We start from the raw sequence: 19,877 nt of genomic DNA, 5'->3' as shown, positions 1-19,877 counted from the left end.
GAACACCAGGCGACATCTGCAGGGATGAGCGATAACGTGCCATGGAAAAACAGAATTGCTTTAACTGATGATTAAAAAAGAGGATATGATTAAAACAAGCTGATTAGATGAAACCAAAGTGACAAGACAAAGCAGTAGGGCATCCAAGAGGGGAGGGAGGAGACAGAACTGATGGCAGTAGGGCATGAATTATTGATTGAAATCTCCACCAGAAGTCTTTGCATTTTCTTATCTGGGAAGGGAGAGAATGAATGAGAAGTGAACAGAATTATTAAGCAGCTTTATCATTGCATTGGAGTGGATAATTAGGCAATTAGGATTACTAAAAGTTGGCAAAGCAAGAGGCCCTGAGGACTCGTGCTCCTGATTTCAGAGGAGGGTAGAGAGGGAAGCAGGGAAAAGCCTTTGATGAGAGATTTGATGGTGCATTGTGGTGAGGCTGAAAGGCAGAGCCAGGCTCTGGCACCCAGTGCCCTGCAGCTGCCTGGACAGAAGAGGGCACAGGAGACCTGGATAATGGAAAAGAACTTATCTGAGGATGGACAGTCCTTGGAACAGCAGCAGGGAGGGAGATCAGGAGTGAAGGCCTCAACATAAAAAGGACCTGGACCTGAGCGTGTCCAGAGGAAACCACAAAGATGCTCTGAGGGCTGGAGACAGGCTGGGAGAGATGGGAGTGTTCAGCCTGCAGAAGAGAAGGCTCTGGGGAGACCTCAGAGCACCTTCTGATTTCGGGCATCCAGTGCCATATACCCTCAGATGTCCCCTGCTGTCCCTTCCTGAGCCTCCTGCCTGCATCTGCCAAAACCTGAACTTTCAGAAGGGTTTTGCTCACAGGGAATTGTGACTGTCCCTTTGGGGCAGGTCCCTCCAAGGAAGGACCAGGCAGACACCACAGGCTGCTGCTTACCTTGGCAAATGAACCTCTCTTCTTTAGCTGGCACCAGAGCTTCTGAATAGCTGGCTGCACATTCTGAAGGGGAAAGCTGGGTAAAACTGACTAAAAATAGCACATTGCATCTGTAACTGTCTGAATTCATCCCGCTCTGAGGCCAATGCTAGACGACCGTGCTCCTCCTCTGTGCTCCTGACTGGCTTAATCTTAAGCTATATGTTATTTAAAATTAATTTGCAGAGATGCAGACATTATATAAATCACTGAGGACATGTCAGATTATGTATGTAATTTGCAGAAGTGCTCCATGCTTATCTTACTTAGCTCCCCACAAAACCAAGGGATCAAAATTAAGTTGAGGCAGAGAGTTTGGACCGGTCACCATCCTTAAAGTGTCGTGGAAGATGAGCCAGCACTGCAGACACTTGTTAGTAATTCACACCCAGAGACTCTTGTAATTTCTTCAGGACATTCAGTGATCAAAGAAGGAGGAAAAATGAAGATGATGAAAAATACATGGACTAGAGTATTTCTTACTAATTATTTGTTTGGCCTCATTGGCAAGTCACCTGGTGTTCTTGGGGAGAGCTGTGTTTTCATGGGAAGGTGCCAGCCGCAATGCTCCTCTCCCAAGACCAAGTTCAGAATATTAACTATGGATTCTGTTGCATAATTAGAGTCTGAAGCTCAGAATTAATTGATGGTAGCTGCTTAGCATAGATATCAGTTCTAACTTGAAATAATGCTCTTTCTCCTACCTGCACCCTGTGGTGTCCTCAGATGGGTAAATCATTGGAGCAGCGAGAGCTTGGTTTTGGTGACACAGTGGCTTGTCATTTCCTCACGGGTGTTAGAACAGTGTTGTGCATTGGTGACATGAGAAATGTAATTCCTGGTAATCCAGTGCTCCTTGGCTTGTCCTGGCCCAGCCTGACAGGCTGCAGAGTCTGGGACCTTGGCTGTGACAGCTCTGCACTCCGCTCTTTCCCGGTGCAGGACATGTCCTGCCAGGACACGGAAGGGTTTCTGACCTCCTGCTGCCTGAATCTCATTAATTTAGAGCCATTGTTTTCCTCTAGCAGAGGTCAGAGTCTGTGGCTGCATTAGAGCATCCCCTGGAGAGGCACCTAGTCAGGGAAAAATCACCTTGGGTTGTCTTTCCTGTGGCCTGGGTTGATTCCCAAAGGCACCTGACGTGCTCTGCATAGCTGGAAACAAGGCTGGGTTTAATAAGAAACAAAAGTGCAATAGCAAATAAAGATTTGTACTATGGAGTTGGTGGGCCCCAGCAGGCAGGCTGCTGTTGTTTTGTGGAGCAGAGGGGAACAAAGCCAGAACCTGTGTTCATTAAAAATAGGTAATAGGATATTCTTAGCTCAGCCCCTGCCTCTGCCTTGGCAGGAATACTCCGGAGTTAATTGCTGCCGTTGTTCAGCTGCAGGAAAGTGGGTCGCCTATTGATGAGCTCACTGATCCCATATCATTGCTGTGCAAGATGTAAGAACAGGCTTTGTGCTCAGCTGGAGTCTGGGCCAGCTGAGCACACGGAGCACACACAGTGGGTGCACGTGTGGCTGTCCCCAAGCCCTGTGGGTCTGCAGCTGTGTGGCTGAGCCACTCTCACCACTCCTCCTGGCAGTGCCACATCTGGAAGCCCAGCCCAGGGGAACCATGGGTTTCCTGCCTCTCTGGGATTCCACTGGGAGTGACATCCAAGGCATGTAGGATTGGGCTGGCAGAGGAGGATGGTGGTGGCACTTTCATAAATTGAGTTTTTTATGGCTTAGCCTATGCAGGCCAGGGCTAATTGTGGGAAGAGTTGATAAAACAAGACCTCTTGTCCTCTTCCAGTGCTGTGTGTGTGTCTCTCTCCTGGATAATTCATCCTTTTCCTCAGCTCCCTGTCAGAGATAAGTGCACCTGTGCCTCTTTCACACGTGTTCACCTTTAGGTAATTTGGGATCCTTCTGTTTGGAAGGTGTTACGCTGCTAATGCTTCAAAGGAAGTGTTCAAATCGCTTTGAACTTGTGTTACATGTGAGACATGAAATAGCCATTTGCTGCTGGCCCTCCTGTGCCCCCTCGCCACTCACAGAAAGGCTCCTTTCAGAAGGGTGCTCTGAGTGCTCTATGTGCACATGCAGACTCTGATGCTGCTAATTCAAGCTTTGAAGGGATGTTTTAGAACAAAACAAGCTTGGAAATTGGGTCTAAATCCATAAACTGTGCATTATGTTTGGGATTTAATGCGCCCTGGAAGAAATATCCCCCAGAAGGACATTGCTGCATCCAAGAGTCCCCTTGTGCCTGTAGCACTGTCCTCCTGGAGAGATGGGAATCCTTGACAAAACACAGTTGCTGAGCCCGGAAAAAACCAACATATAACTGATTATTGCTTCCTACCTATGAGCAGGAATTTGTTAAAATCCTAGTGGATCCCTGTGGGCATTTTGCCCTTGGTGCAGTGCAGACACATCATCCAGTGCCCTGTGGTGTGAGTGACTCCTGCACCCACTGCTGAACCCCTGCAGTTCTTCGAGGCCAGTGAATATTTCATCCCAAAGCACCTGCCATTACTGAATTTTAATTCTCAGCTGTCATATTTCACGGGATTTATTGAACTGTTAGAAGAAAGTCGCAGTGCTGGCAGTATAAATTTGCTTGGTTTAGTAATTTAGCACCTCCAGTGCTATCCCAGTGCTCCAGTGACTTCCCAGAGCAGGCAGTGGCTGCTCCAGAAAAGCAGGGGACTAAAAGGCAGTGAATAATACATTTTTAGCCATCATTACAGGCTAGACCAAATACAGGGAAGAATATCCATGTGGAGGAGGCCAGTGGAAGGGGATAACTACACTGTAAGGTTTTCTCCTGGTCAGACACCCCAGTGTGTGTATGAGAAGTGATGATCAAAAACCCACAACCTGAAATACTGGTTTTTATCTTCCTTTTTAAATCACTCTGAGATGTGAATTGCTCAGGCAAAGGTGAGCTACTTGCCTGCCAACTCACTCCAAGAGTTTCTTGTGTTGATTTGTTGCATTTGCTCTTTCTCATGAATGAGAAAAGAGGAAATCTAATGTACGAGAAAAGAGGAAATCTAATGTACAGCCTTATCAGCTTGTCAAGTTAATTTCTGTCTATTTTAATGTTATCACTATCATTTGTTGTTAATTAATAGAAGCAACATGATTACAGCTTCTATTTTTCCTTATTTTTCAGTGAGAAGCTGGATGGAGAAGCTGAAAGATAAGGTAGGAGGCTCAGTGTTTCCTTTCAAAGCAAAACCACTTTTACTTGCAGGAATAAATAAGTTCTTGTCAGTGCAGTTCTTTATCTCTACACAGACAGTTGAGAAAGGGCTTAAAATTTTCTCTGGGAGGCAAATGAACCAGATGCTGCTGGTGTATAGTTGTGTGAATCCACAATACATCCCTGATGGGTGGTAACTAAGGGCAGAAGGAAGGGCAGAGGTGTTTGATTGATTTCTCTACGCCAGAAAATGACCTTGTCAGACAACCCAAGTTACTTTTTTTATTTCCCCTTAACTTACCATAGAATAGTTGTGGTTGGAAGGGACCTTTCAACCCCTCTGCACTGAGCAGGGATAACTTCCACCAGATCAGGATCAGGTTGCTCAGGACCCTGTCCAACCTGACCTGGAATGTTTCCAGGGACCCCAGGGTAAGTAACTTAGTTCCACCCCTTTTCTCTAAGTGCTAAGCTCATTCCTGGATCCAAATCAAGAGGTTCTGGTGCTACTCTCTGGTGAGGAGCTGTGTGCCTTTCCAGTACCTCTGGATAAGACCTTTCCTACCTCCATGTGCTGCAAATCCCTGGAAGGAAAATGATCAAACACAGGAAAACTGACAAGGTAACAGACCCTGATCATTCCTCCCTGGCATCACAGGGGGCTGGCCCATGGAATCAAGAGTTGTGCCAGCCACAGGCAGTGATGGCTTTTTAAATTCTGCTGCCCTGGAGCAAATACTGACATTTGGAAATGGTTGTGAAGCTTTCCAGGTGTTGTGTTGCTGACAGCAGCGCCATGAAGCTGGAAATGAGGTGACAGCAAGAACATTTTGTGACTCAACAGGCATTGGAAATTCTTGAACAGGATCAGAGTCAGCAGAAAAAAAAACCATCACAAGGAGTGATAGTGAACTCTGAAAACACATCTCTAAGCTCAGGCAGACTCACCCAACCAGCCCAGCCTTCCCACGTGGTCCTCAACAAGTTTCAGCAGCACTTTTACCATCTAGCCAAAGCAGAGAGACGAGGTTTGGGTGTCTGTTTTCCAGGAGTGGGGAGCAGGAGGGTTTAAGGTGGGTTCCTGCCCAGCCCTTGCTGAGTTGCCTTTCTGCCTGCACTAGGAAGGAGGCAAGTCTAGAACGAGCTCTGCTCATAGCAGAGCTCCTTGGCCTGGGATTCATCCAGAGGAGATGCTGAAAGGACAGAGAATGGTTTTCCCAGCGAAGGTAAAGAGCAGCCACCGAGGCTGGTTGTGTGCCTGGAGGGATTGCAGCATGCACAGGTCACCTGCTCATGCCAGCACGTGGCACAGCACGAGCTTGGGGACATCAGTGTCTTCTCACTGAAGCTGTAGCTCTCACTTTTTTCCTCTTGTTGCCTTGTTGGCCACCTCTGTCCTTCCCTGTTGCAGAGGGGCTGCGTGTTCCTGTCTCCAACAGAGCTCTGGAGAGTCTGAACCTCATGCAGGCAGACCCTGGGCTGTGGGGCAGTGCCCAGCACGAGCACTGGTGTAACTGAGGATCAACTGGTGTAACTGAGGTACAAGAGAGACTCGCTCCTGAGCCACCTCCCTCCTTAGGGGAACGGCAGATCTTTCACCTGGCTCACATTTTCCCTTGGAAAAGCCCAAAAACACCACTCCCCCCACCCCCAACCAATTGCTGGTGTAGCAAATTACTTGCATATAAACCTGTTCACCCATTCCCTCCTCTTCCTGGCTGAGTTTGTCAGCACCAGTCTTACATGCCCCTCTCATTTGCCCCTGTCCTGTTTTACAATCCCTCCATCCAGAAGGGGATTCCAGCACACGATGGCCTATCCCTGAGAGATGTTCTTCCCTGTCCCTCAGGTGTGAGCACTGTGGGACCAGGAGCACAGAATCAGGGACAGATTTATGTCTGGTCTCCTGCAATCACTGTGCAAATGCTGCATTTGGTGTGGCAAATAGTGGACATGACGTTCCTCTCAAGTTCTCTTGCTGTTATCTCCAAGCCCAGTAGGGCCAGGAAGGTCATGGGCATGCACAGGGTGTATCAAAAGCATCCCTGAAGAAGCAACATTTTCCCCATAAAGGGGTTAAAAAGTGGCTTTGGAGCTGCCTTTGAAATGGGTTTTTCTATCAAGCAGGTGCAGAAGCCCTCAGAAGTTGGGCTGCAAGACACAGAAGGGCTGGATTTGCATCACATCACAGGGTTTTGGGGTATAAAACCTTGATCTGGGTGCTGGGGGTAACCTGTAAAAGGCCATGGGCTGGTCAGGTGTGATAAAGGCTCACAGACAGGCTGAGGAGTTCATTGTGATTCTGACATGGAAACTCAACTGGGCAGCAGCTAAAAGCCATTTTCAGTCTCCCCTTGCTGTCCATGCCAGCAGCAAAGTTCCAGAAATAGAAAACCCCACACTGCACTAATTAGGTGACCCAATTAAGGCACCTTAATTGCCTCACAGAGACACAGCTGAAGGCTGTGTCCTCACTAACATCTTTTTTCAGGAGCTGGGTTCAGGGATGCAGCCCCTTCCCAGCACCTGAGCTGAACAGGGCTGGGTTTTCTGGGAGGGTGTTCAGGGAATCTGAACTATGCAGCTGAAGATCCCTCAGGCTTTGGGGTGCAGACACAGAGGTGTTACTATGTAAAGCATTGAGTAGGATCTGGAGGGGTTTGGGGGAGCAAACCAGCCCTCCTTGGCACTGTGTCTGCCCCGGGTGAAATCAGTTACTTTCATTTTCCAGGCAAGTGTACAAAGGCAGGGCAATGCACCTGAATAGCTTTTGTATTTTTACTCCCACTCAGTGGATCATGGAAGAGAAATAATTGTGGTGTGTGTGCTGTGGATCTGTGCTGTATTTTGAGAGCACAGATGAAGACAGGTGGTTGTAAGCAATGGGCTGAGGCTTGCTAGGAGCTGTCTGATAGTCCTCAGAATTGGTGCCTGTGTCCCTTGGCAGGTATAAAATCTGTTTTGGGGGGTGTAGTGGCAAGGGTGAAGCTGTTGTGGCACAGCAGAGGACTCTGGCTGCAGTGTGAGGGGAGGTGGAGCTACAGAGGGGGGAGCCAGGCTGTACCTGCCTCCCTTGCAACACTGAGCCCCCCAGCCCCAATTAGCTGAGGATGCTGGAGCAATCTGGCACTTTAAAACTTAAGTTTGTTTTCATTTAAAGCAGTAAAATATAAAATAACAAGCACTTGGGAATATTTTCCCAAGGATTTAAAGTGTTTAGATTAATTTTAGATTAGTCATGCTGTCTATAGTTTTTTAATGGGCAGTGCAAACATACAGATCACAGTGATTGAATTAAGTTTACTTTTGCTGTGCTCCCCTTAAGGCCAGTGTGTGCCCTCCCTCTGTGTCATCATCCTGCTGTCATGCCAGAGACCTCTTCCCATGCAAAGCCAAAGTGTTTGGCTCAAAGATTTTGAGTACATAGCCAAGGGGGCCTTGGAATGGCTCGAGATCACCTGCCCTTGGCAGCCAAGGTTTTCCTTCACACCTGCATCCCTATTGACAGAAACTTCACCCCAGCACTCACCCAAATTATTCCCTCTCCTAAAGGCAAGCAAGCACTGCAGGGTCTCAGCTGTCACCAGAAGCTGTCTGTCAGAAAAAGCTGGGGTGGTGACCAGCTTGGTCCAGGAGCAGGGCTTGCTTAGGCCCTGGAAGCTGGAATCATCCTGTGCACCCAGGTGATGGGCACTCAAATCCAATGAACCTTGAGGAAATCACCACTGGGATATGTTGCAGTCCTTGGCTGGTGAAAGTGACTCTGAAAGGTTGGTTTTGTGAGTGTTGCTCTGCTTCTCTCTTTTCCATTTAGGCAGGATACATGTCAGGGATGCTGGTTCCTGTGGGAGTTGGAATAGCTGGAGCCCTCTTCATCCTGGGAGCACTCTACAGCATTAAGATTATGAATCGCCGGAGGAGAAACGGCTCAAAGAGACATAAAAGAAAGGTATGGAAACTGCCAGGGGAAGGTGTGGAAACTGTGAACCCTTCTGGCTGTAAAGCAGACACGGCCTGGGTAGGGTCTGTCTGAGCTGGAGTGTCGTGGACACCACGGTCACGGGATGGGGGCACCCAAATTCTCTTCGCATTTTGTTCCTTTTTGCACGTGGACCTCTCTGACGTTTGTTTTCCTCCCCCAGCAGAGGGAGTTTAACAGCATGCAGGACCGAGTCATGCTCTTGGCCGACAGCTCTGAAGACGAATTTTGAGTGGAACTGCAGTGCCCTTGGGAGAGCCTGTGACTTTTCAGAGGAGGGAGGGAGAGAGGGGGAGAAGAAGAACAAGCGACTTTTCTGCTGCGCCGCTGCTCCCTCGGCTGCCCCGGGCAGGGGTGGTGTCCCCAGCCCAATGACAATGCTACGCTCTACGTGTGCCACCCGTGATGTTTGTTTTGATACAGTAGTGGAGATCTCACACTCGCCCCCGGCACCTCATTCAGAGCCACAGCTGGAGCTGATCCATATGGATGATTATTTTCCTCTTGCCCTGCTGTACTGTTTTAGTCCTGGCTGGCAGTAATCTAATCATAACAATAGCTCTCACTCATCCCAGGAATGGAAATCTTTACTGTGAATGACTTCTGTCCAATTCATTTTAAATGTCACATTACCTGAGCTAGAGTTCATTAGTGCTAAGATTAGCTGCTCTGCTTAATTAATGAGTTGTAAACCTGAACTGTATCCCTGGCTGCTCGAGAAGTGCCTATGTACAGGGCTCTTGATACAGTTTGAAGCACATTTCTGCCCTTGGGTGCCCCCACTCTCACCCCTTTCTTCCTTCAGCTCTGCTCCACGCTGCTTGGAGACACACAGGAATGGCCTCAGCACTTGATTTCACCACCAAATTCCTTGTCCATTTTGAACCAGCACTGTCTGTTACAGCACAATAAATACCAGCGCTCACCTACTGATGGGTGGTCTTGCCTGGATCTCTTGGCTTTTGGTCAGTGTGCAAGGAGGTGAGAGAAGAGGCAGGTCAGAGACTTCCCCAGCTTCTGCCTCCTGTCGGAAGGACACTAGTTCCAGGTTCTTCTCTTTCCAAGGCTGCATTCCCATAGGGATGAGAGTGGAGCCTCTGTATCCCTTTACCCCACTGGAAAATTGCATTTTCAGCCCCTGAAAGCTGCATGAGCAGCATTCTTGGGGGATCTGGATGGGTCTTGTCTCACAGAGTCACAGAATGGTTTGGGTTGGAAGGGACTTTCAAGGGACCTGGTTCCAACCCCAACACCTTCCTTTATCCCAGGTTGCTCCAAGCCCCATCTAACCTGGCCTGGAACACTGCCAGGGATGGGGCATCCACAGGTTCCCTGGGCAACTGGTCTCCAGACCACGGAATACAGAAAGGCACTAAAGGTTGTGGAGCAGGTGGCAGTCACAATTGAGAGATGGATTTGTGGGTAATGTGGGAAAACAGCAAGAGCTGGAGAGATGTCAGCTCTGGGGGGTGAGATGACCACCCTGGGAACCCCTGGCCATGGGTAGAAAGGTGAATTCATAGGACAGATGGATGCAGGGGGTTGTGGAGGTGCCCTGTTAGCCCTGGGTACAGAGGGAGACAGTGCCTGAGGTGTCAAAGGCATCGAGCAGAGGAGAATAATGTAGCTTTGCACAGAAATGCTGTCAAAGTAGCCAGAAAAAGGGCTGCACTATTGACCTCTGCTTCCCATTGTGGAATTACTTCAATCTAAAATGCAGAACATCCATGTTTCTGAGGTGGGAATCGCTGTTCTGTGGGGAATCATCCTTCATGCAAGGAACAGTGACTGTTGCCAGAGGAGAACTGATCAGAAAAATAAGGGCACACCACACATCTGCTGAGATCAAATCCCACTGAGCCTTTGGAGAAGTGGGAGGGAGGAGAGTTTGAGCAGGGGCAGGAGCAGGATTTCATTCCCTGTGAAGGTGGAAAGGCCTGTCAGATGGTGAAAGGTGGATGGTGAGCAAATTTCTCGAGGAAGTGTCAGTAGGATTGCAAGGCAGAGAGGGACATTCAGAAGACCCTCCCGAGGTGAGCTCTCTCTTGAGGGGGTCAGGGCCCCCTCTGGACATTAAGTCATCAGATGTGATGTTCAGCTCTGAACAACCACTGCTCTTCAGAGTCCAGGCACTCTCCTGTGAGCCTGTGACACCCACTGAGTCACCCGGACAAGGACAGGTGGGACAACCTGGTTTCAAAATGCTGCTCCTAATGCTCAGTCTTCCAGTCCAACAGCTGTGTGTGGTACCTCACCCATTCATCCTGCTGGGTGCATGGGGAGCAGGTTGGGAAGACAATGATGGGGGACGTCTTCATATCCTAATCCCTCCAGGAGAGGCTTCCCTAGACAGGGCTCCACGGTGCATCTCTTCCACTTTTTTTCCTGAAACTTCAGCCAGGAGGATTTTGCCTTGCCCCCCCAATCTTTAACAGGCACTGACTGGCAATACACCATTAAATCCAAAATCTTTCTCACATAGTAAGTGGTCACTCCATGTTAAGATGAAGTTTTCCTTCCAGACTGATCTCTCTCTATTTTCTTCTCATTCCTAAGTCTCTCAGAGCTTGGAGGTGCTTGGGAGGTGTTAATAGTCCAGGTGAGCATTCCTGGCTGTCTTGCAGTATTGGGAATGGGGAAATGTTGTTCCTCAGGCTCTTTGATGATTTATTCCTGGCAAGGCATGGTGGGGATTGCAAAGTGGAATGACTTTTCCTCTTTCCAGGTTGCTGGAAATCACCTCTGTAAAGGCTTTTCTTTTAGGTGCAGGGCCAGGGATACTGAAAACAAGACTAACAGGCAGCTGCAAGGTGTTCTTGAAATGCTTTACCCTGGTCCAGCCCGGGAGGCACCAAGAAAGAGCATTGGGGCATTGGCCTCTGCAAGAGGGGAGTCTGTCCTGGAGCACAGGTTAAATATTTGTAAAACACAGAGCTGCTGGGTCAGTCAGGAGGACGAGGAGGAGGAGGGATGGCTGAGCAAGGCTGCAGGCTGCTGGTTTAAGTACCCCAGCTCTGTCAGCTCAGAAGGATCCTTATGGATGGGTTGCCAATTTGATGGATTGGGAAGGCGGGTGGGGAGGTGCTGTGGCCTTTTGTTGTGCTAATAAATCCACAGTTTGGGAAACACTGGCCTTCTGCAGGTGCAATCAGTTTCCCTGTCTCTCTTCTCCCTCTCCAGCATAATGAATTTAAGGAATTAGAGGCAACACTGCCAGTCAGAATGATGAAATTTTACTGCATCCGTGGGGGGCCCTGGTGTCCCCAGAACCAAACTTCCCTCAGAGAGGACATGGCAGGGGTGGCTTGGATGCTGGAAGTCAGCAAGGAAGGGAGGCCCAGTTGCATGCACACATCAGTGTGGGCTCTCTGGTCTGTGCTCTCTGGTCTGGAGGCAGGCTTAGGAGCTAGATGGATTTCCCAAAGGTTTTTCTTGTGGTCCATCTTTACTGCCAGGCCTGACTCTGGCTCTGAAATCCTTCACCCAAGGATGGGACCTGACCACTGCTGGCCAACTTCCTGAGCTGCCCAGCAGTGCAGAGATGCCAACTGATGGCCATTTGGAGTGGAAGTTTCTGTGGAACAGTTGGTTTTGGTCAGCCCTGGGGGCTCTCCAAGTCTACAGCTTAACCTGGAAGCAAGATGGACAGTCAGAACCAGCCTTTGGCTCACAGGAAGTTTGTGGGAGCCTTTGTAGCTCAGACAGCATTTCCTTGGCATCAGTGCAGTGTCTGCAGGTCCTTAAAGCACAAGCACCACTCAGCCCCTTCCCTTCTCATTCAAGGCAAATAGACTTTGGATTGGGCTCTTAAAAATATTCTCTGCACAGCTCCTGGAGTTTGATTCATCCCCTTGAAACGATGAGATGGCAGCAGGGAGGGGATGGGGGGTTCAGGTGGGAGCTGAAGCTCCAACAGCCTAACACTGCTGATTTAAAAATCTGTACCTCTGCATTGCCAAACCAGCAGATCCTTCTGGAAGAGGCAGGGCAAGGAAAGCAGCCACGAAGGGCCCTCCTCACCCTCCGTGCTGGCTGCACTGCAAGCCCTGAGTGCTGAGGGTGGTGCCATTGGCACGGCTGCGACGGCGCCTTCACTGCAGCAATAACAACCCCTGGACTCCACACAGGACGGGTCACTCACCTCTCTTGTGCATTTTCCTGATAGCACAAGCCAGAATTTATTGCAGGCATCCCACAACAGCTTTGGCACCTCCAGCCCCGTTTCTGACAGGAGGAACCAGCCTGCCTGGCAGCTCTTGCCTTGATGGAATGCACCTCCGCTACACAGCTGCTGATTCCTAAAGGTATCTCCGAGGCCAGATGTTCACCCTGGTGAGGCTTCTCTGGACTGCACTGCTTCCACAGAGTGGCATTAGCAGTCCTCGTGCTTCCCTGTGGTTTTCTATTTTGACAGGAACAACTCCTCATCCTGTAACTATGGAATGTAGCACTTTGTTAAATGGAAACATTGGGAAATAAAAAGCTGTCCATCATAGCTGACTTCAAGTGCCTCGTCTCCCTGACCTGTGGTTCATTCACTGTGTCTCAGGCAAAGCTGTGAAGTGATGCTTGGAAGACTTGAGTGCTGTGTTTCTTTCTCCAGGCTGCATGGTCAGTGCAAGGACTCAGGCTGGGCTTGCAGGGGTCATAGGGGCTGCGGGGAACCTCAGCCTGGGACTTTTTGGGTAGGATTTACCTGGAGGTAGGTGTTTGCCATAGGCTGTCATGAATAATACCCCAAAGTCCCTTGGTATGGTTTGCAGTGGCAGGAATGAGCCCCACAAGTGACATCTCTGTGCTTTCCAGGACATTTTTTCTTTCTGTTTTGTCCTTCTTTTTATTTGTCTGTGCCCAAAACTTCCAAGACCCCAGTAACAGGGTGGCTGCCTGCCCTCCTCCCATCTCCCTCCACTAACAAGAGCCAGCAAGAACTATTTGTCATTGTGTGGATTTTCTGTAATGGAAAATGGCTTGTTCAAAACAAGAAATTCCCAGGGAAATTGCTGCTTGGGGATTGCATGAACACATTCTTTGCTAATTGGTAGTTGCCAAAAACAATCTGTATATTCATGAAGCTGTTTGCTGCACTGCTGGCTTTTTCAAAAGAAAAAACAAGACCCTGCTGGAAGAAGATAAACAATGACAATGTTTCTTTTCCCCTAGGTTTATTTCCTAAGGAAATTGCTCTCTGTGATCTCACTGCCTCACTGTGAGCCCCTGTCCATCTGCTGGTCTCCTAATGTCTCTGACTCTGCCAACCAAGCCAGGGGCTTGTGAAAATGGGGGAGAGAGGAGAGACTGTAATAAAAAACCCCAAGAAAAGTGTGTGTGGAGCTGTTTTGAGGCTGCAGAAGTCCTGCATTTGCAGCTATTTTATGTGCTTTGATGGAGAGGATGAGCTGGGTGTCCTGGAAATCGTTGGGGTTCCTGCTCTCTGTGGGTTCCCTGGGGCTGAGCAAAGCACAGGATGAGTTTGGCACAGGGCTCAGCTTAGCTCAGTCACGAGCAGGACACTGTGCAGAGCAGCAGAAACAGCCCAGCTTTGGGATTGTTTTCATCAATGTATTTGGGAAGGACAAGCCAAAGGCATTCCCTGCGTGTTCTGGTGGTAAAGGCACACACCAGGATCTGTGCTGGGGGCCAGGCACAAAAAACCTCCTTTACTTTGAGGCAAATCTCATCCTCCCACTGTGAAACCCCCAACACATGTGGGGGTCACAAGCACTTTAAGGTTGGACCTCGTGGGCAGGATTTCAGTGCACAGGGATGTTCACTCTCAGTTTCCTCAAGGCGTGCAGGGGTTTCCCCTTTTCTTCCCCCAATGGTGATGCCATCCCAAGGAAACAGTTTGGGTCTCAGCCAGCAGCAGGGAGTCAGCAGAGATGTTCCCAGAAGAAACACTTCCTTTCTTAATGATAAGTGCTGGGCACCCCGTGCTCCACGTGGGAAAACCCAAGTTTTCCACCTGCCAGGCATTATGGTTTTTTCTGGTTTACTTTAAGCCTTTTTGACTTGGGTCTTAGTCTGATTTCCTGGTAAAAATCTCTTCCCAGAACGATGGAAATGTGCCATGCTCTCCTTCTGTCCAGAAAAAGCTTCTTAGCATCAGGATGGTTGCTGAAAGGCCACGTTCAGCAGAGCCTTGAAGTCCAAGCAGGAATATTCATGGGTGAGGGGGGGGTTGGTCTCTTCTCCCAAGTAATAAGCAACAGGACAAGGGGAAATGACTTCATGTTGCACATGGGGAGGTTTAGGTTGGATATTAGGAAAAATTTCTTCACAGAAACAGTTGTAAAGCACTGGAAAAGGCTGCCCAGAGCAGTGGTGCAGTCCCCATCCCTGGAGGGATTTAAAAGCCATGTGGATGTGGCACTTGGGGACATGGGTCAGTGGTGGGCTTGGCAGTGCTGGGGGAATGGTTGGACTTGATCTCAGAGGTCTTGTCCAACCTTAGTGATTCTGTGGTTCTCTGACACTAAAAAGTTGCCAAAACCTGAGCAGCTCCTGGCAGTGCTGGGCTGCTGCAGCTTCAGCATGGGGGCTGTGGAGGGACATACATGGAGATTAATGGCAGCTTTTGACTGTCCCTTTCCAAAAATATCCCCAGAAAACTCCTGGGTCTTGCTCATGGTGCCTGAAGAGGAATGTTAACCTCTGTGTTGGGCCAGCATTCAGGAGCAGAGCCTTACTTGTACTAGTTTTCTGAATCTTTAATACAAAATAACTGGAAAGGGTAAACTACAGCCAGTGAGGTTCTTCACTAAGGATTTCATTTCATCAGAGGCAGAGGAAATGGAAATGGGCAACAAAAGAGGCTGATGTTAACAGATTTTTTGTTCTTTAATGGAGGGAAAATTGGTAATGTGTTAAAAAAATTTAAATCCCTGCAGAAAATGTGATCTTACTCATATAAAAGGAAATTCAGAATTAATTCAAGAGTGTCTGCTGTAAATTTAAAACAACTTCCATTACACAAGCAAAGTCTCAATAATGAAAACATTTGCTAGCATCAGGCTGTAACCTGACCTGGGATTTGCAGTCAAAATGTTTAGATCACTGTGTTTAACTGTACTTTAGATCAAGAAGCTGAAAAATCCTTATTTTAAATAATTTGTCAACTAGATATTTTTTCATTTTTAGCTCTTTTCCCAAGGTTCATTCTTACTGGTCAATATGCCCTTTAAAAGTTATCGATTTGCCTCTGGAGATCGTCTGCCCATGGAGTTGTGTTTTATTCTTTCCATAACTTAATCTGCACTCATGGAAGCAATTTCAGGGTTTCTGATTTAATTTTTTTCCCCCAGATTATTTACACTTTGCATTTTTAATATCTAAAAAAAAAAAAGCAAATAACAGTCTTCCATTCCACTGACTTATTGCATTACACTCCTGTCTGGTTAAATCTCACTTGGGTAGCAGTTGAAATTCAACTGAAATACCCAGAAATTGGATTTTTGTTACAAGAGCAGCAGCAGGGCTGCAGAATGGGAGCTGCACTCTTGCATGAACATCCAGGATGGGTTTGTGGTGACAAACAAGGTAATTTGGGCACAAGGAGCTGGGGGATTTGCTGGTGGGGTTGTAGTTTGTGAGATTAAATAATACACCAGCGATGTCAATCCTGCATCCCAGAGGGGTTTGGAGCTGCCCCACTTTAGCAGGATCAGGAGTGAAGAGTTAACTAGAAAAAAATTGATATTATATTCAAGACACAGCCATGGCCAAGGAGACCTGCATAAAAAATAGTCTGGTCTTGGGTTTAAAATGGAAAGGAGGGAGGTAGTAAAATGCATCACTGAATCCAGGCTGGAACGAGGGAAAGCTGTGCTGTGCCTCAGTGCTGGGCACGTGGAATTTATTTATGGGCAGGAGGGTGCCAGCTGTGCAGCTCCTCTGGACAATGAGAAAGGGTGGCAGAGGTTTGTTGGGTGTTTTGTCCTTGCTGTAAGTGACAGAAAAGGTTTCCAAACCCACCATGGCTCAGGGGATCTGCCTGCTGGGCAGGAGGTCACTGCCACAGCGCTGCTGGAGGGGGATGCACGTGCTACAGAAGACTTTCCTCTACAACTGAAAGTGAAGAATGTGGTTTAATAGCATGAAAAACAATAGGCCAATCAAAGGATTTGGCTGCATGCAAGCTGTACAGCATCTATTAAAAACAAGTATTTAATTGGATATTTGTTTTGCTGTCAGCATACTAGGCTTAAAAATATACAACTATTACCCTGAAACATCTGAGTGTAGAAAGGAGATGAGGCTGTGGAAATACTGAGCCAGAAGATACATGGGAGGATTTTTTTTTTTTTGGATAGCAGAGTACAGAAACAGGAAAAACATTATAATTTCACATTTACCTTATAACAAAGCAGTGGCAATGAGCCACACTGGGGTTTGTGGTGCTGAACAACATCCACAGGTATTTGGTGGCTCAAGGCACTGAAGGTGTAGGGTCTGCCAACATGCCATGATCCAGAGAGTGCTTTAGGCATGTTTAGGGAGTTGGGAAATCTATGGAACATTCTAAGAACCTGCACAAGACTCTCTTCTGGACACCCCAGCCTGACAGAGTCTGGAGCTAAAATCTCAGTGTGGATTGCTTGTGAGCTCTACTGCCATGGCAAACCCCGAGCCCTGACACTGGTGCTCATGAGAAAACCAGTTTGGGAATTTTCTGTGGAAGAGGGATCCCAGCTGACACTATGGAAATAAAATATTAGTGTGGTTTTATGGGCTAAACATTGGATCTGAAGAATGGTGAAGGAAAGGCTCTTCCTTACCTGGCTGTTCTTGAGGTTATAAACCCATGACCACTGCTTGTAAGACAAAATTGAAGCAAAAGATGTAATTCTGGGCCTAGTCAGCAGCAAATGAGAGTATAAGACACCAAAAATCGATGCAGTGGAGAAGGGAAGTGATGCAGTGATCAGCCTGGATTTAGCAAGTGAACCTGAGCACTGGAAATGCTGCCAGTCCCAATGATCAATTAAAATCTGCATCCAGCAAACCCAGGGACATTGTCATGGAGCTGGCTGGCCCTGCCACGTTTCAGGCAGCAATGGGAGCATTTGCACAGCCATACAACTACAAGAAGCACTGCAAGTGTGAAGTGGCTGGGCTGGGACACCTTCCACTAATCAATTTAAAGTTGATTTAATAGATAGGGAGGGCATGCCCTGGATAGATACAAGTACCTGACAGAGATTTGCTTCATGGCTGAGGATCCTGGCAGGTCTTGTGCTACATGGGAGGAGGGAAACGTGTATCAGGAGACAAAGGGATGTCTGCTTTCGGGAGAGCAGCAGGGCATGAGAAGCCAAGCCCTGGCTGGGACACTGGAGACACTGCCACAAGATTGCTGGGTGATCCACAAGCAAATTAATTTCATCAGCCTTGGTTTTCCCTTTTTTAAGAGGGCAAATGGCTCCCCTGACAGGCTCATGTCCATCTGCCCACGACAGTCAGTGCTGCAGGGTGTTTTTCCTACGTGGGAGTGCAGTGTCGGAAGAGAATGACGTTTTTCTCTGCAATTTGTTTCTTCTCTCTGATACATTGGAGTGCCCAAAGACCAAAGCGAGCACAGATTAATTTTATTTTTTCCTAAAGCAAATAGCCAGCTCATCACAGGGTGGGTGAGGTGCAAAAAGCAGCACCTTCAGTCCCACACCTTCCTACTGCGTTTCCTCCTCTCTAAGGAGCTGAAGAAACAGAGGAGACCCGGCCACAGCAGAGCCCATGATAATTTCTCCAAGTCCTTTTGCCCATTTCCCCCACCCTGCAGATTATTTAGCATGAAGAAAGCAATTTTTTCCCTTTGATACTGAGAGCAGAGAGAAGGGTAATTGGAGCCTGGGAGGCTCAGTAGCTATTGAGCCATCTCAGCCCTCACAGGCCTCTGATGTGCTGTAAAACGCAGAGGGGAGTTACAATTACTACCTATTACTTGCCCTGGATGATGATTTATCTTGTAGCCACATGAAAGCAAAGTCTCTCTGATCTGGTTCTTTTTTCCACTCCCCCCCTGCACCTGATCAGGATGTATCGTATTTCAGATTAAAGGGATTTTCTTTGCCAGTGCTGAAGGAAAACCTGTGTGTGATGTTTGATTATTCTGTCCTTTAAAATAATATCCCCAATAAGAAGGGAGTTGTTGCTGTGCTGGTGTCCTGAGAAATCGGATGCTGAAGTGGATACCTGGAGCATCTCATGAAGTACCACAGAGCAAATGGTTTAGTGGATGTTTTTTAAGCTCCTTTGGAGGGGGAATGATGATTCATTTGTTGAGGAGTGATCCAGGATGCAGGAAATGAGGCCTGAGTTTCTTCTGTTGCTGCAGATGCAACAGGAAAATGAGTTACAGGCAGGACAACAGATTTGGTGGCTGCCCTGGGACATATTGCCTTTGGGATGTCAGAGTGTGAGAAATGTCACACAAGGTCAGAGCCCTTCACCTGTGTGCTTTGGCCAACAACTGGTACTGCAGGATGAGATCTAGGGAGCCCTGATGGATTAAAGGAGCTAAATGGGGATTGGTTTTATTTTTACTCAGGTGACTCCTCAAGAGCTGGCCCCTGAATTGCTTCTTGGGAACATGCAGCAGCCTCTCCTGCATGTCATCTCAGCCCTGTTATAGCATTATACCTCTGGAAATAGCCAAGATGTTCTAAACTTGACACTTTCCCTTCTTTTCATGGAATATAATAGCACATCACAGGCGTAGGCTGCATGAGAAACCCTCCTGGCAAGCGGCAGTGCCACTGATGGGGAGGATCGTGCCTGTGATGTCTCTTTGTCTGCTGCTCCCCTCCAACTCCTCTCTATTAACAGATGCTTTTCAAGGCAAAGAGAGAGGCTGTACATAACCCGAACTCCCACCGCTTCAAGGCAAATGAGGCCCTTTTCCTTCAGCAGCCTGTTGGAAGTGCAAGCCACAGACCTGCCAAGTCTCACACACAGAGCAGGGAGGGCTGATCTGCCTCTTGCTTCTCCTCCTGGCTCATCCAGCATCCTTTACTCCACTGCAGATTCAGCCGATTTGGGATCCACGGCGGTGTCGAGGCAGAGGGGAGGTGGTGGCCTGGTGAGTTCCCTTCATGAAACAGCTTTGGGTGGTGATGTGGTGTCATAAAATCACAAATCACAGAATGGCTTGGGTTGGAAAGGACCTTAAAGATCATCCAGTTCCATCCCCTGCCATGGGCAGGGCACCTTCCAATAGACCAAGTTGCTCCAAGCCCTGTCCAACCTGGCCTGGAACACTTTCAGGGGTGGGTCAGCCACAACTTTTCTGGGCAAGAAAATAATGGTTTCTGCTTTCGAGATGCTTGAGATGATCTGTAGGATCAGATGCAAGAGAGGGGAAAGGTCCCAGGAAAAAATAAAGGTGCTGGTCCAGCCTGGGTTTTATGTGCCACCCCAGGAGAGCTTCAGCCATGGGCCTGGAGAGCCCTGGTGTCACTCGGGCTGTGAGTGCTGTTTGTGCTTCAGGGCACAGAAAACACCTGGATCTGAACACGGATCAGAAGGTGCTGTTGAGGAGCCAGGAGCAGCTTGTCTCAATCAGAGATGCTCTCTTGCTCTCCTGGAGAAGCTCTCATTTGGGGTGGGGACATGGCAAAAGGATGTCACCAAACGCTGTCACGGCCACGAAGGCTGTTCATACTGTCCTTGCAGCCCATCTGTCAATTTGTGGTGGCTCCTGGCGAGGCTGGAGACTGAACCATTATTTTAATGGTCCATTTAAAAGCACAGAGTCCT

General features: G+C 48.2%; 1 protein-coding gene across 2 annotated transcripts in view; it reads left to right on the top strand.

Annotated features, from left to right (window-relative positions):
• Window positions 1-12,623, top strand: part of ARMH4 (armadillo like helical domain containing 4) — a 57,253-nt gene extending 44,630 nt beyond the window's left edge. The window contains exons 6-8 of one of the 2 annotated variants that reach the window (XM_032112529.1): window positions 4,115-4,146; window positions 7,959-8,093; window positions 8,290-12,623. In XM_032112529.1, the coding sequence (XP_031968420.1) occupies window positions 4,115-4,146; window positions 7,959-8,093; window positions 8,290-8,355 (233 nt within the window). In that variant the 3' untranslated portion in view covers window positions 8,356-12,623. Of the gene's footprint in view, window positions 1-4,114; window positions 4,147-7,958; window positions 8,094-8,286 lie in introns of both variants that reach the window. The other variant, XM_032112528.1, reaches the window with a different exon arrangement.
• The last annotated feature ends 7,254 nt before the right edge of the window (window positions 12,624-19,877 follow it).

This window comes from Corvus moneduloides, chromosome 6 (assembly GCF_009650955.1).
Source record: "Corvus moneduloides isolate bCorMon1 chromosome 6, bCorMon1.pri, whole genome shotgun sequence".
NCBI classification, from domain to species: Eukaryota; Metazoa; Chordata; class Aves; order Passeriformes; family Corvidae; genus Corvus; species Corvus moneduloides.
This window is presented reverse-complemented; position numbering and strand designations above follow the sequence as displayed.